The sequence below is a fragment of the Neoarius graeffei genome, chromosome 3 (genome assembly GCF_027579695.1).
Source record: "Neoarius graeffei isolate fNeoGra1 chromosome 3, fNeoGra1.pri, whole genome shotgun sequence".
NCBI lineage: Eukaryota > Metazoa > Chordata > Actinopteri > Siluriformes > Ariidae > Neoarius > Neoarius graeffei.
The window spans coordinates 75,117,952-75,136,800 of NC_083571.1; the positions used below are offsets into that span (position 1 = coordinate 75,117,952).

The window sequence follows — 18,849 nt, forward strand, 5'->3', positions numbered from 1 at the left end:
TTATCATTGACTCTTTTGATTTTGAATGGAGCAATATCATCCATAATTTGGGTCATATTTAAATAAAAAATTTCCAGTAAATCTTCTACAGAGTCTGACATTTTGGTTGAGTTCTGAGAGAGAGCTTGCTCAAAGAGAGCACGTGTTGTCTTTTATGACTCTCCTACCCATAGTCGTTGAGCTGTTCTGAATGTGAGGAGACATAGAAACATCAAAGAAAACACAGAAATGATCGGATAAGGCCAGGTCAACAACAGTATTAGAAACAGTAAGACCCTTTGTGATGACGAGGTCAAGAGTATGACCACGAGAGTGGGTCGGCCCCTGTACATGTTGTACTAGGTTGAAGTTGTCAATAACTGCAAGTAGTTCTTTGGCATAAATGTTATCAGTATTATCTACATGCAAGTTAAAATCCCCAAATATAATAAGACAATCAAACTCTAAGCAAATGACTGATAACAGTTCACCAAATTCTTCAAGAAAGACTTTGGCTGAATGTCTCGGAGGCCTATAAATAGTTAATAATAATATGTTAGGAGAGCATGTAACAAGTGCACATAAGTGTTCAAAGTACGTAAAATCACCAAGTGAGGATTGTTTACATTGAAAAGAGACTTTGAATATATTTGCGATCCCTCCACCTTTCCCTTGTCGGGTAACATTCAAAAAATTAAAATTTGGGGGAGCTGCTTCAATAAGGGTGGTAGCACTATTTGCTTGATCTAGCCAAGTTTCAGTTAGAAGCAAAAAATCAAGATTGTGTTTGCAAATAAGATCATTAATTAAAAATGACTTGTTTAAAAGTGATCTAACGTTCAGAAGAGCTAGCTTTACAGAAAGTCTAGAAGTAATATCTGCTTGTGCACTCTGATGTTGTTTTAAAACAGGAAGGAGATCAGATTGGTTCACCCCCAGGGTTAAATGTGCTCTAAGTTTTCTGTTTCTTATCAACACAGGAATAGAGAATGGCATAGGTACATTGGGTCCCAGCTGGTTTTCAAAACTACACCCATTTGCAGGGACCCAGAGTACATCAAACAAGACTTTCTAAATGTTCCATTTGGTTTGAGGGTGAAAGGATTGGAGATGACATGTATCTTTTGGATGGTGAAAAAGATTTGTAGCCAGCTGAAAGTCCTGGGCGAACACAATTTTGATGAACTGGGTACACTGCTTGTCTCAACAGATTTGGGCTGGAAAAAGAGAGTGTAGCCATTGGGAGCAATTTTTTCATGCTATTTGGGAAATCCATCTGAGGGGAAGTGGAGTCCTCTGTCTTTGAATGTTGGCAGTCTCGCAGGTCAGATGTCTGTGTGTCCTTGATGACGACTTGCAAAGATGATTGTTTAGGCTTTGGAACAATGTCAGTCTGCGACATCTTATCAACTGTTTTCCTCAATGCTGGCTGAGAAAAGATTGCAAGTCTGTAATGGTCTACTAAGACTTTGGCTCCAATCCAGCTGAGTTCAGTGCTATTTGGCTTGTAAAATTCTCTGCGATTCCAGAAAAGGTTAAAATTGTCTATGAAGTTCATACCAAATGAAAAACAAGTTTTTCCAAGCCAGGTGTTAAGACTGAAGAGTCAAGAAAAAGCAAAACTTCCTCTCGCTGGAAGTGGGCCACTGATAAAAGATTGAATTCCAGGTCTTATAGAGCTCAGAAAAAAGTTTTCTCAAATCATCTTGGACAAACAGCTGTTCTCTGAAAACATTTGCTCCCACATGCACAACAATGCGTTTAATAGTTTTATGCTCAGACATGAGTTTCAAAATGCTGTCTTTGGTGTCAGAGATGGATGCATTTGGAAGGCAACAGATAATCATCCCATAACCTTTTAATTGTCTTACAGTGGAATCACCAAGAACAAGGGTTGTGGGATCAGGTGGTGTTACGAGCTGCTTTTTGCCTCTTCCCACAGCTCTTCGATCTTGGTGCGATCTCTTTTTACTATGTGTTTGTCCACTTGAAAAATCCTCTTCCACATCCCTGAGGCATTCAAATTTGTTCTGAAGCCTTATGGGCTGTGGATTTTCCATAGGATTGTAGATCCTATTGTAATTTGTAGAACGAGCTGGTGTTGAAGTAATTACTCTTCTGTTTTTATTTTTGGGCTTGCCACCCATCATTTGCCAGTTTTCTGTACTCACATTTTGCCCAGCTTGATTGATGAATTCATCCACTTGATCTGCAATGCCATCGGTCTGTCGGAGTGCAATCTCTGCATTCTCAGCCACTGTTTCTGTACTCCTTTCCTGAGATATTGCTTTTAATTTGTCCGTCTTTGGCAGAGCATCAATCTTTGATTCCAGAATAGAAATCCTCTGTTCTAGTTCCATGCATTTTCTGCAGGATTTTTTGCTCCCTGGCATTTTGTTTTAAAAACTAACTTATCTTATAAAGATGGGAAAAAAAATAGTGGAAATTAAATTAAAATTAAAAGCTTATAAAGATGAAAAATAAAATTTAAAAAACAGTGGAAATTAAATGAGAAAGTAAAGTATAGAAATAAAGATAAAGAAAGCAGGAGCAAAGCAAAGAAGCGTCCTACTCGCTTGAGTAGGAGGAGCAGAGTCAGTAGCGCGCTAGCGCCCAGTCCCCAGTGCAGCAGCGCAATAGCGAAACGACCACTACCTGTCCCCATTCCCCGGCGCAGCATAGCGAAACAAAAAATAAAGAGCACCTGTTTACCCGTGCCTTTTTCCGCTTCACAAGTGCAAGGTGCTCAGCCCCCGGCACCAAAACATTTGTATGGCCTCAAGCTTACAGTGAATCAGATTGGATTACAGCACTGTTAACAAGCAGTTCTCGTGTGTTCTCTCCATGACACATAACGTTAACTGATTGTGTGTTAATAGGCTACAATAATTAATACAATTGGTAAGTATGGCCTGGTGTGTTCTGTGTGGTACACCCATGGAAGTGGAAGATCCACATGATCACTGCCCCAGCTGTCTGGGAATTAATCATCTCAGAGAGGCTATGACTGATCCATGTGTGCATTGTAGCCTGCTCTCCATACAACAACGGCAGGCATGATTAGCAGGCATTGATGGAAAAGAGGACTGCCTTCTCTCTTCTCCTCCAGCTCAGGAGCGTGCAGGTAAGCACCCAGTGGCTTCGCATGCTCCCCCAAAAGTGAAAAAGCCCAAACGTTCACAGGAACTGACACGCAGGGTAGATCAATTGACAGAGTGTTGCACAGATAAGAGAGATGCTTATTAGTATGCATTCACAACATGCGTCACAGCCTGGCTCTCAGACAGAGGATGAGGCCCCTCTGCCTGCTTCACAGCCAATCCTGCCTCCATCTCCCTTACACAGAGAGGAGGATACAGTTTCTCTTGCTGCCACAGATAGCTTGTTTCCTTTGGGCAGAATTTTTTCATTCCCAGACGACCATGTTGCCTTCCACTCTCCTGCTACAGAGAGTGGCAGTGAGTCAGAGGATGAGCCAGAATCATCAGTGGTCAATGCCACTCTAGCAGGAACCATTCGAATGGCCCTGGCAAAGCTTAACATAGAACCTCTTCCTCAGAGTCTGGTGCAGACAAACCGTCTTTGCCACTTATCTACACACAGCAATGATCTCTTTGTCCCTCACTGTGAGGACTTTGTTAAGACATTTACTGAGGCACTAAAGGAGGCAAATACCAGCAGAATGGACTGTCCCACTAGACTGTTGGCTTCCATGGCAAACCCAGGTTCTGCAGGCCTGGGCCCCATGCCACCGGTGGAGTCAGCAGTGGTGTCACTGGTTGCCCCACCTGATGAAGCCCTTCATGCTGACCCGCAGTGCCCTAACCCAGAGTGCAGATGCACTGACAATTTGGTGGTGTGTAGAGCTTATAACACTCAGGCTACAATGGGGCGGGTCCTGAATACCATGGCCCATCTACTATTTGCTTTGCAGACAACCCTACAGCCAACCTCAGATGCGGCTGCCTCAGAGTTGATAGACACTGCTCTTCAGGGCGTGGGGGCAATGACTAAGCAGTGTGGTAAGTCTATGGGACTGCTACTCCAAGCCCGCAGGCAGATCTGGGTAGCACAGTCCCCTCTTCCTGATGCAGTTAGGAATATCTTGCGCCAACTACCCTTGGCCCCTGGGCAGGTGTTTGGCCCAGCAGCGCAAGAGGCTCTAAACCGCCGCCAACTTGCTTCTGAAACACGCTCCCAACATGTGAAACCGAGACCTGCTTTCAGACGACCTCAGGCATTGCCACCACCTACCTTTCGCGGCGTCCCTTCCTACTGCTGCCATACAGCAGCCTCAGCGGAGGCAAACAGAACATGGCTTTCCCCAGCGCGGAACATGTGGCAGACCGCCTACCTCTTTTCCAAGGGCGACTCACAGCCATCCCCCCAAAGTTGCACACCACTCACAGTCACGAGACTGATGGTGCGCGGCCGGCGGCAGGGCATTTTACTCCTCAACAGCTGGAATACTGGGGCTCAACAACACCAAACCTGTGGGTCCTGAACACCCTCAAAAGGTGGCTATCGCCTTCAATTTCACCGCCGGCCTCCTCTAAACTTAGGGCTACGCGTCACGTGTGCTCAAAGCCCGGAAACACATTCTGCCCTACTATCAGAAATTCAGTCCCTCTTAAAGATGCCATAGAAGAAATAGACCCCCCAGACACGTCAGGGTGTGTTCTCCACCTACTTCGTCGTACCCAAGAAAGATGGCGGGCTCCAGCCAATACTAGACCTACGCCATCTAAACACTTACCTCAAGCAGCTGCCCTTTTGTATGCTGTGTACTTCGGATGTGCTCCACTCAGTGGAGGCGGGAGACTGGTTCATTACAGTGGATCTACGAGACGAGTATTTTCATGTACCCATTCATCCTCAGCACCGTCTCTTCCTTCGTTTCCATTTCGAAGGTCACTCGTTCCAGTCCAAGGTGCTTCCCTTTGGGCTATCACTGGCCCCCCGGGTCTTTACCAGGTGCATGCGCGAGGCCCCTGTCTCCATTACATCGCCAGGGCATCCGCATCCTACCCTATCTGGACGACTGGCTGCTTTGTGCACGGTCCCCAGAGCAAGCGCATGCAAATGCTCAGATACTACTCAATCATGTTTCAGCTCTCGGTTTGACAGTGAACTTCGAGAAGAGCACACTGGAACTGACTCAGTCCATTGACTTCATAGGCATTCACCTGAATGCAATCACGCTACAAATGTACCTGACTCAGGGAAAAATTCGCAACATACTAGGGCTGGCCACGCGAGTCCGGTCGAGTCAGACCGTCCGCTATGGCCTGCTGCTGTGCCTTGCAGGCATGTTGGCGGCTGCAACACCTGTTATTACATTCGGCAGGCTTCATCTCCGGCCTTTCCAATCATGGCTGAGGGCCAAAAGACTCTCAGCTCAGACCCAAAAGCATGTGCTGGTATCGATGACACCAAAGGGCATTGCCTCCCTGAAGCAGTGGGCACTGAGATCTTTTCTTCTGAGGGGCGTCACACTGGGACCACCCCCAGCTCAGAGGGAGGTCATCACCACGGATGCTAGTCAACACGGCTGGGGCAGACTGTGGAATCACCAGGGGATTCATGGTGTGTGGCAGGACAGGTTCCAGTCCTGCCAAATAAACTACCTGGAACTGCAGGCTGTCTGGCTGACGCTACAGAACTTCAGAGGACAGCTGGAACGCAAACATGTCCTTATTCGGTTGGACAACACTCCAACAGTATATCACATCAACCACCGGGGGGGGGGACGAGGTCCTCCTTGCTGAACACCCTAACCAGGCAGATCTGGCTGTGGGCCGATGCACACCTACCCGGGAAGAAGAATTGCGTAGTGGACACTCTCTCTCGGGGCAGGCCCCTCATGGGGGAGCGGCGCCTGAACGAGGAGGTAGTTCAGATGATTTGGAAAACATACGGACAAGCGGAGGTGGACCTATTTGCCACCAGAGAGACGACCCATTGTCCGAAGTGATGCTCACTGTGGGGCGAGCCTGGGTCCCTGGGGCAGGATGTGTTGGCCCATCAGTGGCCAAACCTGAGGCTGTATGCATTCCCTCCGTTCCCACTGATATGGCAGATACTCGAGCGCATACGGACGACCAACCAGCCTGTGCTTCTGTTCGCGCCATACCGTGTATACAGTCCCTGGTTTCATCTTCTGAAAGCACTGTTGACAGGTCCACCCAGCCCTCTACCAGTCAAGACAGACCTGCTGACCCAGTTGAATGGCAGCCTGTAGCACAGACACCATCAGAGACTGAAGCTCTGGCCCTTGGGGGCTCATCCGGCATACTGGAATGTTCACAGGGGGTCAGGAACACTCTTCTAAATGCTCATTCTCCATCTACATGCCTGTTGTATAGTGGCAGATGGAAATATTATTCAGCACGGTGTTCTGAACACAGTATTGACCCAGTGGCAAGTACTTTGAAGAACATTTGGAATTTCTGCAGGGCCTTTTGGAGGCTGGTCGCTCTGCATCGACCCTGAGATGATATGTGGCTACGATGTCAGCCTACAGGGGTCCAATTGATGGGCACCCTGTCGGGGCGCACAAGATGATTGTGACCTTCCTGAAAGGTGCAAAACGTTTGAATCCACCTCGCAAATGCGTCGTACCTCAGTGGGACCTCCATAGTGTGTTGAACAGTCTCTGTAGCCCTCCATATTGTGTTGAACAGTCTCTGTAGCCCTCCATACGAACCTCTGGGGAGTGCTGACATTAAGTGGCTTTCAATGAAGACTGCTTTCCTGATTGCAGTGGCCTCAGCGAAAAGGGTAAGTGAGCTGCAAGCACTCTGTCAGCCCACTGTGTCTGCAGTGGGGGCCAGAGATCTCACGAGTAACGTTGTGGCTGAACCCTACTTTTCTACCTAAAGTGTTGGGTCCAGATTTTGTTAACAGGCCTCTGATTATTCCTGCTTTGGATCCTTCAGATAATACACTGAACATGGACCTTTGTCCTGTTAGGGCACTTAGGCAATATGTGACCGCCACAGCAGACTGGCGAACCACTGACCAATTGTTTGTGTGCTTCAGTGACTGATGTAAAGGCGCGGCCTTGCCTAAGGATAGGTTGGCTCATTGGATTACAGACACTATATCTTACGCTTATTCTTCTACAGGCCATGACATGCCGACGGCAGTGAAATGTCACTCCACTCGTTCTGTGTCTACCTCTTGGGCTGCCCTGAAGGGTGCGAGTCTACTGGATATTTGTTCGGCCGCAACCTGGACATCAGTCTGCACATTTTCCAGGTTCTACAGGATAAATGTTGCTACTAGTTCTTCATCATGCATGCAGGCTGTGTTTAGCGCTGCTCCATCTGTTCATTAGCTGTAGACAACAGCAGTTCCTTTCATGAGAGGTGTGAGCTTTACAGCCTCCACCAGTTCTTGATTGTTACAAATGCAATAATAGAAGTGTAACTAATCTACTTGTTCAATAAAGTGAAGTCAGTAACAAACACTAGTCTGTGGTGTTTTTTCTTTTGTTATGTCTTATGTATTAGTTGAGCCCTCGTGACAGCTTGGACACAAGTCTTCCACACATTCTAAACTGCACCATTTGGTGGTCTGGAGACAAGGAAGTAGAACGCTGGTTACATAGGTAACCGTGGTTCTACGACTGGTGGAAGACCGCCAGATAGACCAGTCACTCGGGACTCTGGTTCTGGCGAGAAAGGCTCCAGGCAATGATAAAAACAGTAGCACGCATGTCTATCATTTAGGGCACATCACATGTCACGAGTTGACAACTTGGGTATAAATTCTCGGCAAGAGATGCGGCTAGCGCAAGGGGTTTCACACAGTCTAAACTGCGCCATCTGGCGGTCTTCCACCAGTCGTAGAACCACAGTTACCTATGTAACCAGCGTTTATTAGTGGTTACAATCTGTACAAAGTTCCTCGAAATGACTGGAGTGACTGTGCAGATTTGTGGCCTAGTGTTAGCATTAGCTACACATTGGAATATACTGTATCTTCTTTTTTCCCCCCAAAAAAAGTCCCAACACAGAACAACAGTTAAAAAAATAAAATAAAATAAACTACAGAAGCAAGAAAACCTTTTGTATAAAAGACACCCCCCCCCGGACAACAGCTTTTGGGAACAGAATGTTGCAAAAGCCAAAGCATTTACCCTCAAAGAGCTCTGACCTAAACTGTGGGCTAGATGGTATCCCCACCCCTCCATGTCTCATCAACCCCAAGGACATGCAGTTACACAGCTATCTGCACTCTCGTTTATACAGTGATGCTTATTATTGTTAAAACAATATCTGAAGTGTTATTTGTAAAATAAAATATCTTGCTCTCGACTTTCAAACAATATTGCAAGATTTTAATTTTATCTAATAGTGGATGGTACAATAATTACAAACAGCAACAGAATCAGTACATTTCAGTTGTAGCTATAGTCATATTAACTATAATCATTCTTGTAACAATTTCAATAAAATGGTTATGTTCAGTTCCCTTTTCATTAATTATAAATCAATTCTCGATTCAAAGGCAGAACAGGTTGATCAGTGTGTAACGGACAGTAACAATTTTATCCAAAATAGTTTTTCCTGCCTTAGTCGATTTATTTCCATTTCACATGCGTGGAGCTGTTGTAAAGTTCAGTGTGTGTGTGTGTGTGTGTGTGTGTGTGTGTGTGTGTGTGTGTATGTAGAACTCTCTCGAACTGTATTTTCATTTCTACACTCTGGTTCCACGGTGACATCTTGCACAGGACTGTGTTCCTTTGATAACAGAAACAAAGCTCCAGCATTATTATACTCATTCAAAACTCTCCACAGCTTAATATACCCTAAATTATTCATTCCTCTGCTACTAGAACTTTTCTTTCTGAATGTGTCTGCATATATTGGTGTTATGGTTTTGTGGATTTATGATAATTATGCTGCTTCACCTACTTAAAAATCAACTGCATTCTGTCCTCTCGAATAAAATCAAGCTCTGGGCAAGTGGAATTGTTTTTTTGGGCAAGTACATTTTGGGTGCTGCTCCGCCCATTGGGCAAGTCAGGTTGGGAGATTTTTTTTTTCCAAGGACTGTAAAGGGTCCCTAGAAAGAACTACCATTCACGTTCCATGACAACAACTGAATGTTAACTTGAAGTGGCTGTTGAAAGTTGATTGCTTCACGGCAACCACATTTTTAGCTAATCGGACACCTTTTTAGGAATTTATTTTAAAAAAATGTGGCCATTATTGGCCAGTGAGCTTTCAGTTTAACATTGAGCTCTCTTTACAACACTGTATTCATCTAGGAACAAGCTCTAATACATGGGTATTCAACTAAAATTTTATGAAGGTCCAGTAACATTAACTTTCTTGCCAGAAAGTGACTTAGCGATTAGCTCATTGTTAGTTCATAAGACATTCTGATGCGATTATGATGTGGTTTTATTTTTAGTGGTGCTTCACATCATACTTTTCATTAGCACCATGCGCTCAGACCTCTGAACTTCTAATTGGCTTTCCATGGCTTTTGAGATCATGTCACTAAACAGAGCAGTAAATAAAGTGTAAATAAAACCACAAAAGTCTGAAAACTTCCCTTTCTGACTTAATGTCTCTAATGTTCCTCTAGCTGTGTAGCTAGTCCTTGGTTTGATTATCTGACTAGAATTACATTCAGATGATTTGCAACAGAAGATCAGCTACAGAAATCAAACTGGTTGGTCCTTTTTTTTTTTTTTTAAATGGAGTCACTTGAACTGTGGCTGATGTTTTTCATACACTGACTGGCTCCTGTTCAAGTCAGTTGAAACACATTGCTGGGTCTGCATCCAGAACATGGTCTTCCAGTTGATTTATTAAAAAAAAAAAAACTAGCATTTTTAAATACATATTTTTTAAAATATAAAAAAACATTTTTTAACTGTACTATAAAAGTATAGTACAGTTAAAATTCTGTCCAAGTTAATTTGCTGTGGTCACTGGTTCCAAAGAGTGGGTCTTCACATGAAAGGCAGTTCAGCACAGTGAAATTTCAGACAGACATTCATATTGGTTAAAAATGGCAATGCAAAAGCAATATAAAGGGTTTCGTGACAAGGACTTTGTAATAAAGGACTCTATGTGCATATATGTAAAAATAAAAATTAAAAACACGCAACTGAAACTACACCAAGAGTCTGAATTTAAAAAAGAAAAAATATATAAATAAAACCGCACATACACAGGGTGTCCCAGAAGTTAGGGGGCACTCTGGAATAATTAACGTAGATCAAGTTGCCCCCTAACTTCTGGGACACTATGAGGAAACACTCATATCAAAGCATCTCAGCATGAGTAAATATGATCATATCTAAGCATTTCAGCATAAAGCCATCAGATGGTTTAACTGCATCAAATATTGCATTGTTTTTTTTCCTTAAAATGTTTACACTGGCAGAGAAAGATGGACATTGGCTCCGACCTAGAGATCTTATAAACTAGAAATGCATGAAAGCATCACAAGAACACACAAAACCTGCTGGGTTTTTTTTAACAAATCTTTTGAGTCTCAACAAATATTGCATTTACTCCAGTTGGATGAAGCAGAAACAACACTAAAGACTTTTAGATCCAGGAATGTGGAGCACAAACAGAACCAGACACCAGTTAGTCATGTTGCCATGTGACAGCACAGATACTCAGGGATGTGACTGGCAAAGTACCAAATAAAGAGCACGGTGGGGGATTTCAAAGTGTCCACCCACTGCCACGGTGCTCTCCATCAGTGAACATAGTGCAATCCACAGACAAGGGTGCCTAAAATCTCTAGTCACATGACATTTCTTGGAGCAAAACACTTGCCCTCAGATTTGAAATTTGTACGTGATGAGGTTTCCCTACTTGTAGAAATCATTGCATCACTCAAAATCTTTTGAAATGTGAAGCTCTGATCTTTTTTGACTTGAAAACTTTGGCTCCATCTGGTTTAAATGATGACCAATTTGTCTTTATGATGCAAGCAATTTTGTTATGCATTATGGTTTATGCTCTTATACAAACTATTTGTGTTTGTACTTGTTTATACACACGCGTATCTCTAAGGATATTTTGATTATTATAACATGATTACAATTCTCATCTCATCATCTCTAGCCGCTTTATCCTGTTCTACAGGGTCGCAGGCAAGCTGGAGCCTATAGACCCTTTTCAGTCACGTGACCTTCGTAAACGCGACCACCATTTTGGACATGTAGCGGACTTCGGCTCGAATTGGTTTGAATGCGAGGAAGGCGACAAACGGAGAACATACAAGAAAAAGGAGCGAGATGCAGAAAACACCTTCGCTATCCAGCGATGGAGGGCATTTACAGGGCGAGCAGAGGGAGAAATAACAGTAACGACACAATAGCAACGCCCTACAGAAATAACAGTTTATGGCACAGACCCTTTCGGTTCTCGCTCATCTAGCTGCTACAATGACTGCTTAGACTGCAACAATAATACCTAACACACATTTAAGTATCCGTCGTAAAGACGTGAAACTCGTCGAGTGACGAGTGTGTTCATTGATAAGCTAACACAATCTAAAAGGAGACATACCATCACACTGCCCTGGCGCTGTGTACAGTTTACCTTCTATGGCTTGTGCACTCGCTATTTGCCATTACTTTCTCCAACCGTTGTTAGAGATTACAGGGAACGGCCTGGATTTAAGAGACAAATACATGTTCCTCTTGTTTTGAACACTTAGCCCATGTTTACATTAGACCGTATCAGCGGATCATCAGATTAACGTTTTTAAAAGCGATTAGTGTGCACACAGCAACACCAATACACGGATACGCTCGGCTCCGCAGGCATCCTGCGCTCCAAATCACTCCGCCCTGAACAGCGAGTGCCCTCTGGAGGGTGCGCACTCCGGCCCTGCGCAGCTCACACAGCGCGCGAGTGAAGCGCACGAGCCACGATTCGGGACTGAGCCGCTGTGTGTGTGATCCCAGCGCAGATCACTTACCACTCGCAAGTGGAAGGATGGCAAGCCTAGAGACAATCGTATTTTTTTTTTACATAGTCAAGAGAGGTGTCGGATCACTGGATCCAGTGTAAATAGCTGCCGGAGCCAACGCCCGAGGTTCCGGAGCGCGCTCCGGCTTGCTCCCCCTCAAATTAAGCGCTGTTTGTAGGACACTGCCTCTGATCTGTCCTACAGTCTACCAACAGCAAAGGAACACAACGCTAGCTAATGTCGTTAGCTAATAGCTACTACAGAAGAACAAAGAGGTTACAATGGGTTATTTTAGCCTATTTGGTTACACACTCGCCGCCACAGAATGTTAACAGCAATGTAATGCCTTTTCTGGCTAATTTTATTCGTCTTACCTCCAACAAAGTGGTCACTACACAAGCGCTGGTATGCCGAGGGCTGCCAATCTGTTAATGGCCGCTATCTATCTTCTCCGTCGGGATCCGATAAAATGATAACCCTTGCCTTGTTTGTTGATGGTTACTACATCCAGGTGCACAACAATATAGTGGCATGATGGAAGTCTTGCTGAAAATAAACACTTTCTTTGCTGCCGTTCCTCAATGCTGGCTGTGGTAAACTACTGGTAGTACATGTCCAAAATGGCGGCCGCGTTTGTCGTGACGTCACGTGAAAAGGGTCCATACCAGCTGACTATGGGCGAAAGTCAGGGTACACCCTGGACAAGTCGCCAGGTCATCACAGGGCTGACACATAGACACAGACAACCATTCACATTCACACCTACAGTCAATTTAGAGTCACCAGTTAACCTAACCTGCATGTCGTCTTTGGACTGTGGGGGAAACCGGAGCACCCGGAGGAAACCCACGCAGACACGGGGAGAACATGCAAACTCCACACAGAAAGGCCCTCACTGGCCACGGGGCTCAAACCCGGACCTTCTTGCTGTGAAGCGACAACGCTAACCACTACACCACCGTGCCGCCCTGATTACAATTCTGATTCACTAATTTTTCCATCTGCTCTTTGGACTCTAGTGAGTCAATGCTGATTGGATAACTCTGGTTTTAAAGGTTGTCCTTTGAATGGGTTGTCCCTGTATATGGACGTGTCTTAATATGTCTGTTTGCACTGAGGAAGGTCTATGATCATATGATCAGCATAACTGAAAACATTATGCTGCTTTACACTTACTCACCTAACCTCCCAGTTTTCTTTTTTACTGTATATTTTGATTAAAGGCTAATAGAACTCTTAACTAGCTGTAAACCTGTATATTTGTCATGTGACCAGCCTGGAATCAATCGATCAGATAGGAACCTTGGAGTGCTGCTCTTATTGTCTCCTCTACAGAGCGGTGTGCATTTGAGAGAGATTATGCGACTCTGAGCACAGCAATCAGTAGTTCTAGGTTATTACGCCAAATATAAAATTTATTGCATCACCAACCTGGAGCCCACCAGGAATTCTTCCAATTAGGCACTCCGGCACCGCATGCCTAAATTATCCGATCCGGAACGGTGGCAATCTTGTCAACTGACTATGTAAGTTACTACTGATGTACGAACACGACTGGAGTATACCAGTGTTACTAGGATTAACTGGGAATTAAAGTCATTAACCAGGTTTTCATTGCAGTTTGGGGACAAAACATAAGTGAGATTTAAGAATTAACAAAACAACTGAATGGTCTGTTACCAGAGTGATGTGATTAAAGCTTGGTTTTCTCCTCTTGCAATAGCACTTACAGAGCACTGTTTGTTTTTTTTTCAGAAAGCTAGCATTTCCATTTGTTCATGTGACTTAAATGCAAAAAATCTGTTTCCATTTCAATTATGCAAAATATTGCTTTATCAAACTGTCTGAAAATTCATTTTGAGTGTAAACTATTTTGCAATATTTGAGGATTTTTTTTTTAAATTCACGTTTCCGTTACTCTTTTTAGTTTGCAGTTTCAAATTGCACATTAAGCAGGTTAATGGAGAGACAGCTACTGTTTCTTTAAAAACAAAAGGGCACAATGTTGGTATCAAAAGAAGCCATGAGAAAATAACTTTGAAGAACAGGAGGAAAAGGGAGAAATCTGACGCCATCTTCAGACCACAGCCTGCAAGTTCCAGCAACGACAATAAATAAGTGAAAACAGAAATTAAAACACTGGGCAGAACTCAATGCCAATTTTGATCCATGTACCCCACTTTGAGAACCATGACTCAAAAAGGTACAAACTCAACTCAGCTACAGTCACAGAAAAAAGAAAGTACACCCTTCCTTTAACTCTGTTTATTTATTAGTGCCTAAACAATGCATGTTATCCTCACCAACTTTTATAAAAACAACCAATCTCAGGTGACCCCCCCCAAATAAATATAAATAAACCCCACAACTACCACAGAATTCAATATATAGGTCATTTTTCCCCAAAAGAAAACCAACATTCAGACACCCGGGGGGGTGTACACCCTATAATTCAGTAACACTTAGGACCCCATTTAGCTACAAAAACCTTAAGTAAATATTTTTTGTAGTTGCTCAGTCTCACGTTGTCTTGGAGAAATTTTGGCCCAGTCTTCTTTCCAGCATTCTTTTAGTTCATTGATGTTTGAAGACATTCATTTATGCACAGATCTCTTAATATCACCACAGCATCTTTGACTTGACCATTCAAAACACCTTGATTTTTCTTCTTCATTAGTCATTTAGATGTTTATTTGCTGATGTTCTTGGGATCATTGTACTAAAGCAGCTAGACAGAGACAGCCTCGCATTTATACCAGAATGTTCTTGAGACAAAGTGGAATTCACTGCTGCAATAACTGCAAATTTCCCAGATCTTGTGACTGCAGAACAGGCCCAAATCACCAGCCCTCCACCACTATGCTTGATACTTGGCATGAGGTGTGTGGTAATATGCCGTGTTCAGTTTTTGCCAAACCTAGCAGTGTGTATGATGACCAAACATGTCCAGTCTTGGTCTCATCAGTCCAAAGGATATTGTTCTAGAACTTTTATGGTTTGTTTAGATCCAATTTTGCAAACCTTGTGATGTTATGAACAACTAGATAGAACTCGACGCCAATGGCGTCGATGGGGATGCCTCCGCCTGGTAGACTACACGCCTTATTAAGTTGTGATTTGGGGATGGACATTTGACCTCACAGTAATCTTGACCTGGTGAAATTACTTGTATTAGCCTTGGAGATATTGTGTGCACAAGGTTCTCGGACAGACATTTGACCTCACAGTGACCTTGACCTTAGAACTTTTGATCTCAAAATCTAATCAGTTCATGTTTGTCCCAAAGCGCACAAATAGTGAAATTCCTTTCATTAGCCTTTGAGATATTGCGTTCACAAGGTTTCGGGACTGACGCACGCACGGACGGACGGAGGTTTCAGGATGGATGCACGCACAGACAGACAGACGGACAAGCCGAAAACATAATGCCTCCTGCACCTTACGGTGGCGGAGGCATAAAAACCTTTAACATGTTTATAGATGCCTGTAGGTCACATGATGTAGCACTTTAAAAAAAAAAAAAAAATCCTTGAGCATTAAACGGTCGGTCATTGGACTGAATTTGCTAGGATGTCTACTCCTGGGAAGACTGGCAGCTGTCTTGAAGGCTCTCCATTTGTAAACAATCCTTCTCACTGTAGAACAGTGAATTTCAAATTGTTTGGAGATGGCCTTATAACCCTTCCCAGATTGATGAGCAACAGTTGTTTCTCTGAGGTCATGTTCTTTCTTCTTGGCATGATTTAGGTGGGGTTTACATTAGACCGTATCAGCGGATCATCAGATTAACATTTTTAAAAACGATTCGCATGCACACAGCAACGCCAATACACGGATACGCTAATCACATGACTAATTAGACGGCACGCAAGTTGAAATGTGTAAATGTGTAAATTTCTCCTCAGCGGCTCGGCTCCGCAGGCATCCTGCGCTCCAAATCACTCCGCCCTGAACAGCGAGTGCCCTCTGGAGGGTGCGCACTCCGGCCCTGCGCAGCTCACAGAGCGTGCGAGTGAAGCGCATGAGTAGTGATTCGGGACTGAGCCGCTGTGTGTGTGATCCCAGTGCATATCGGGCATGAGCAAGTCACTCACCACTTGCAAGTGGAAGGATGGCAAGCCTAAAGACAATCATAACTACACAATGGGCAGTATTTGCATCAGTATTTGCAGTATTTTCATACTTTTATACTCTTTAATGAAAGGTGATACAAGGCGGAAGTCCGCGCCGTTTTTCAGCAGTCGCGTCACATGACCAACGCCAGCGAATCAGGAAGGTGGATGTCAGTGACGTTGTCCAATGACGACGTCAGCTAGAGCTCAGCACAGCGTATCCGCGTACCCTCAATGTTTACACAGCACCGGACCAGACACGAACTGGGTTGAATACGTGGGCCCTAGCGGATTCCCGTTTCCCGGCGTTTTAATGTGAACGGACAGTGCATCCGCGAAGAAAACGAGACAGATATGGTCTAATGTAAACTTGGCCTTAGATACACACCTGAGTGCTCCAGAGCACCAAATTGCCAAAAGTTCTACTTTTATAGAGGTACTCTCACTTTTGTTTATTAACACACACATTTCATTATTAACACCTGGCTGCTAATTACTCTCTCAATGATTGTGAAACTAGGAAGGGTATATTTAACTTCTCCCCACCTGGTTTCTCAATGATGGTTTACTTTTTGGGAAAAATACACCAACAGTTTTACTTTATTAGGAATACCTGTATACCTGCCACATGATTGGCCAATTAGACAACTGCATGAATGTGCAAGTGCACGGGTGTTCCTGTTAAGGTGGATGGAGAGTGTAGACTACATGCTGAAATCTGCTGAGGTTTGTTTTTTTTTTTTTTGGTCATCACCCGAGGTTATTGTTTATAAATAGTATCATCCCATCCCTGATTAATAGATGTGTCAAGACCTGGAAGAGGGGGTGACAATAAAAACCCACTACACACCAAGTGCTGCTTTAAACATCACTTCCAAAGTTTAAGATGATTTTACCAGAATGATTTGAGTGATTGAATGGTTCCTGACCTGCAGGGGGAGCTGGCTGAATAGTGACCGGTGCAGGTTTAACCACTGGCACTATAGTAGTCTGCACTGGCTGGATGATGATGGTTTTGGTCTGCAGGGCAGCTGCAGCCCGAGCAATGGGAAGTGCTGTGATGAGTGGTTTAGGCTGAATGGAGACTTTAGGGCTCAGATGAATGGGCCTTGAGACAGGTTTCACTGTAAGAAAAGAGACCAACTTACACAACAGTAAAACCATTCCGACTGGATAAAATGGACCATGTGAGCTTGCAGACACCAAATAATACATGTAGCTAACTGCAGGCAATACAATAGTGTGCTACCATTAAATTAATTAAAAAAAAAAACTACCATGGCTTTGGTCAACATACTGTCAGAATAACATTACAATGATCTCAGAAAAGCAGGCTGAAATTTGGTCAACTTGAACAGTTTAACTTAGCAGTGTTTATTTTCTGGCCTGACAAGTATACATCCAGGCTTATTATTAAGCCTGTATAGTGGAATTGCTCGAGAGAAAGAACAGATTTAATCCATGTGACGTCATCTAAAGGGTGTGGGTCTGCACCAAACACAAAAGTGACCCTAGGTAGGAAAAATTATTGTACACTGCAACTCAAATTCGATTGGTCTGACAGTACTTCTAGCTGCAGTTCAGCTCACAGGTTAATACTAATGCATTATCTAATATCCTATCCAAGATCCTAATTTTTTTTTTTTTTTAAATGGAGCGTGAGATGGACAGGCGGATTGGGGTGGCGTCAGCAGTAATACGGGCGTCGTACCAGTCCGTCGTGGTGAAGAGGGAGCAGAGCCGGAAGGCAAAGCTTTTGATTTACCAGTAAACCTATGTTCCAACCCTCACCTATGAGTCATGAGCTTTGGGTAGTGACCGAAAGGATGAGATTGCGGATACAAGCGACTAAAATGAGCTTTCTCCATAGGGCGGCTGGGCTCACCCATAGGAGATAGGGTGAGGAGAGAGAGAGAGACAGACAGACAGACAGACAGACAGACAGACAGACAGGGAGTGCCTTGGGATCCCCCAGGAGGAACTGGAAAGTGTTGCTGGGGAGAGGAACACCCTGCTTAGCCTGCTGCCACCATAACCCAACTTCACATAAGCCGGGGGGGGGGGCTGGATGGATCCTTATTTTAGACACTTTTGCTAGCTTCTCTAATGTTGTAATGTACCATTCCTAAGTATTTATGATGCCACACAGTCATGTGCATAAACATTTGCACAACATTATGCACAACATTATTTTAGCAGTCTTCCACAGTGCATTGGAGTTGAAATTAAATCATGAATATTTCATGCTGTCTTATGCCATAGTTGACACTAAACATTCATTGTATGTGCTTAGTGCAGTGAACGGTATAAAATGGTCAGTATCCAACATAGCCATTAGCTGAGTGTTTTCACCTTTTGTCTGATTGGTCTTCCTGACTGGCTTCTTCTCAGGAGGTAGATCAACAGAGCTGCTGGAGTCTGAGCAGACAGATTGTGGAGAGGGCAGAGACTGGAGAGAGAGTGGAGACAGAGCTTCATCCTGCAGAGAACAGCAAACAACAGAAAGCCAAATACAACATTCAGACTGCAGGTATTCACAAGGTAGCCTGTGTATAAGAAACTAATAACCCTTCACTACAGACCCTGACCCCCTGTACACCCCACCCTCACACACAAAATGGAGTTTGAAGCTAAATGCCTCAATCATGATCAAATTCAATGATGCTTCCCCACAACGGATTATATACAACTAATGTTTTCTAACTCATGAAGTATAATGTTATGGTTCTGTTTCACTTGCACCGAGTCCATACACAAGGATTTTTTTTTAAACAATTATGCCGTTCTATTATACATGATGTGC

General features: G+C 43.9%; 1 protein-coding gene across 1 annotated transcript in view; it reads right to left on the bottom strand.

Annotated features, from left to right (window-relative positions):
* Positions 1-18,849, bottom strand: part of atf6 (activating transcription factor 6) — a 139,797-nt gene that overhangs the window by 89,572 nt on the left and 31,376 nt on the right. The window contains exons 5-6 of the mRNA XM_060917325.1: positions 18,399-18,525; positions 16,976-17,170 (exon numbers count right to left, since the gene is read on the bottom strand). Coding sequence (XP_060773308.1) covers positions 16,976-17,170; positions 18,399-18,525 — 322 coding nt within the window. The remainder of the gene's footprint in view (positions 1-16,975; positions 17,171-18,398; positions 18,526-18,849) is intronic.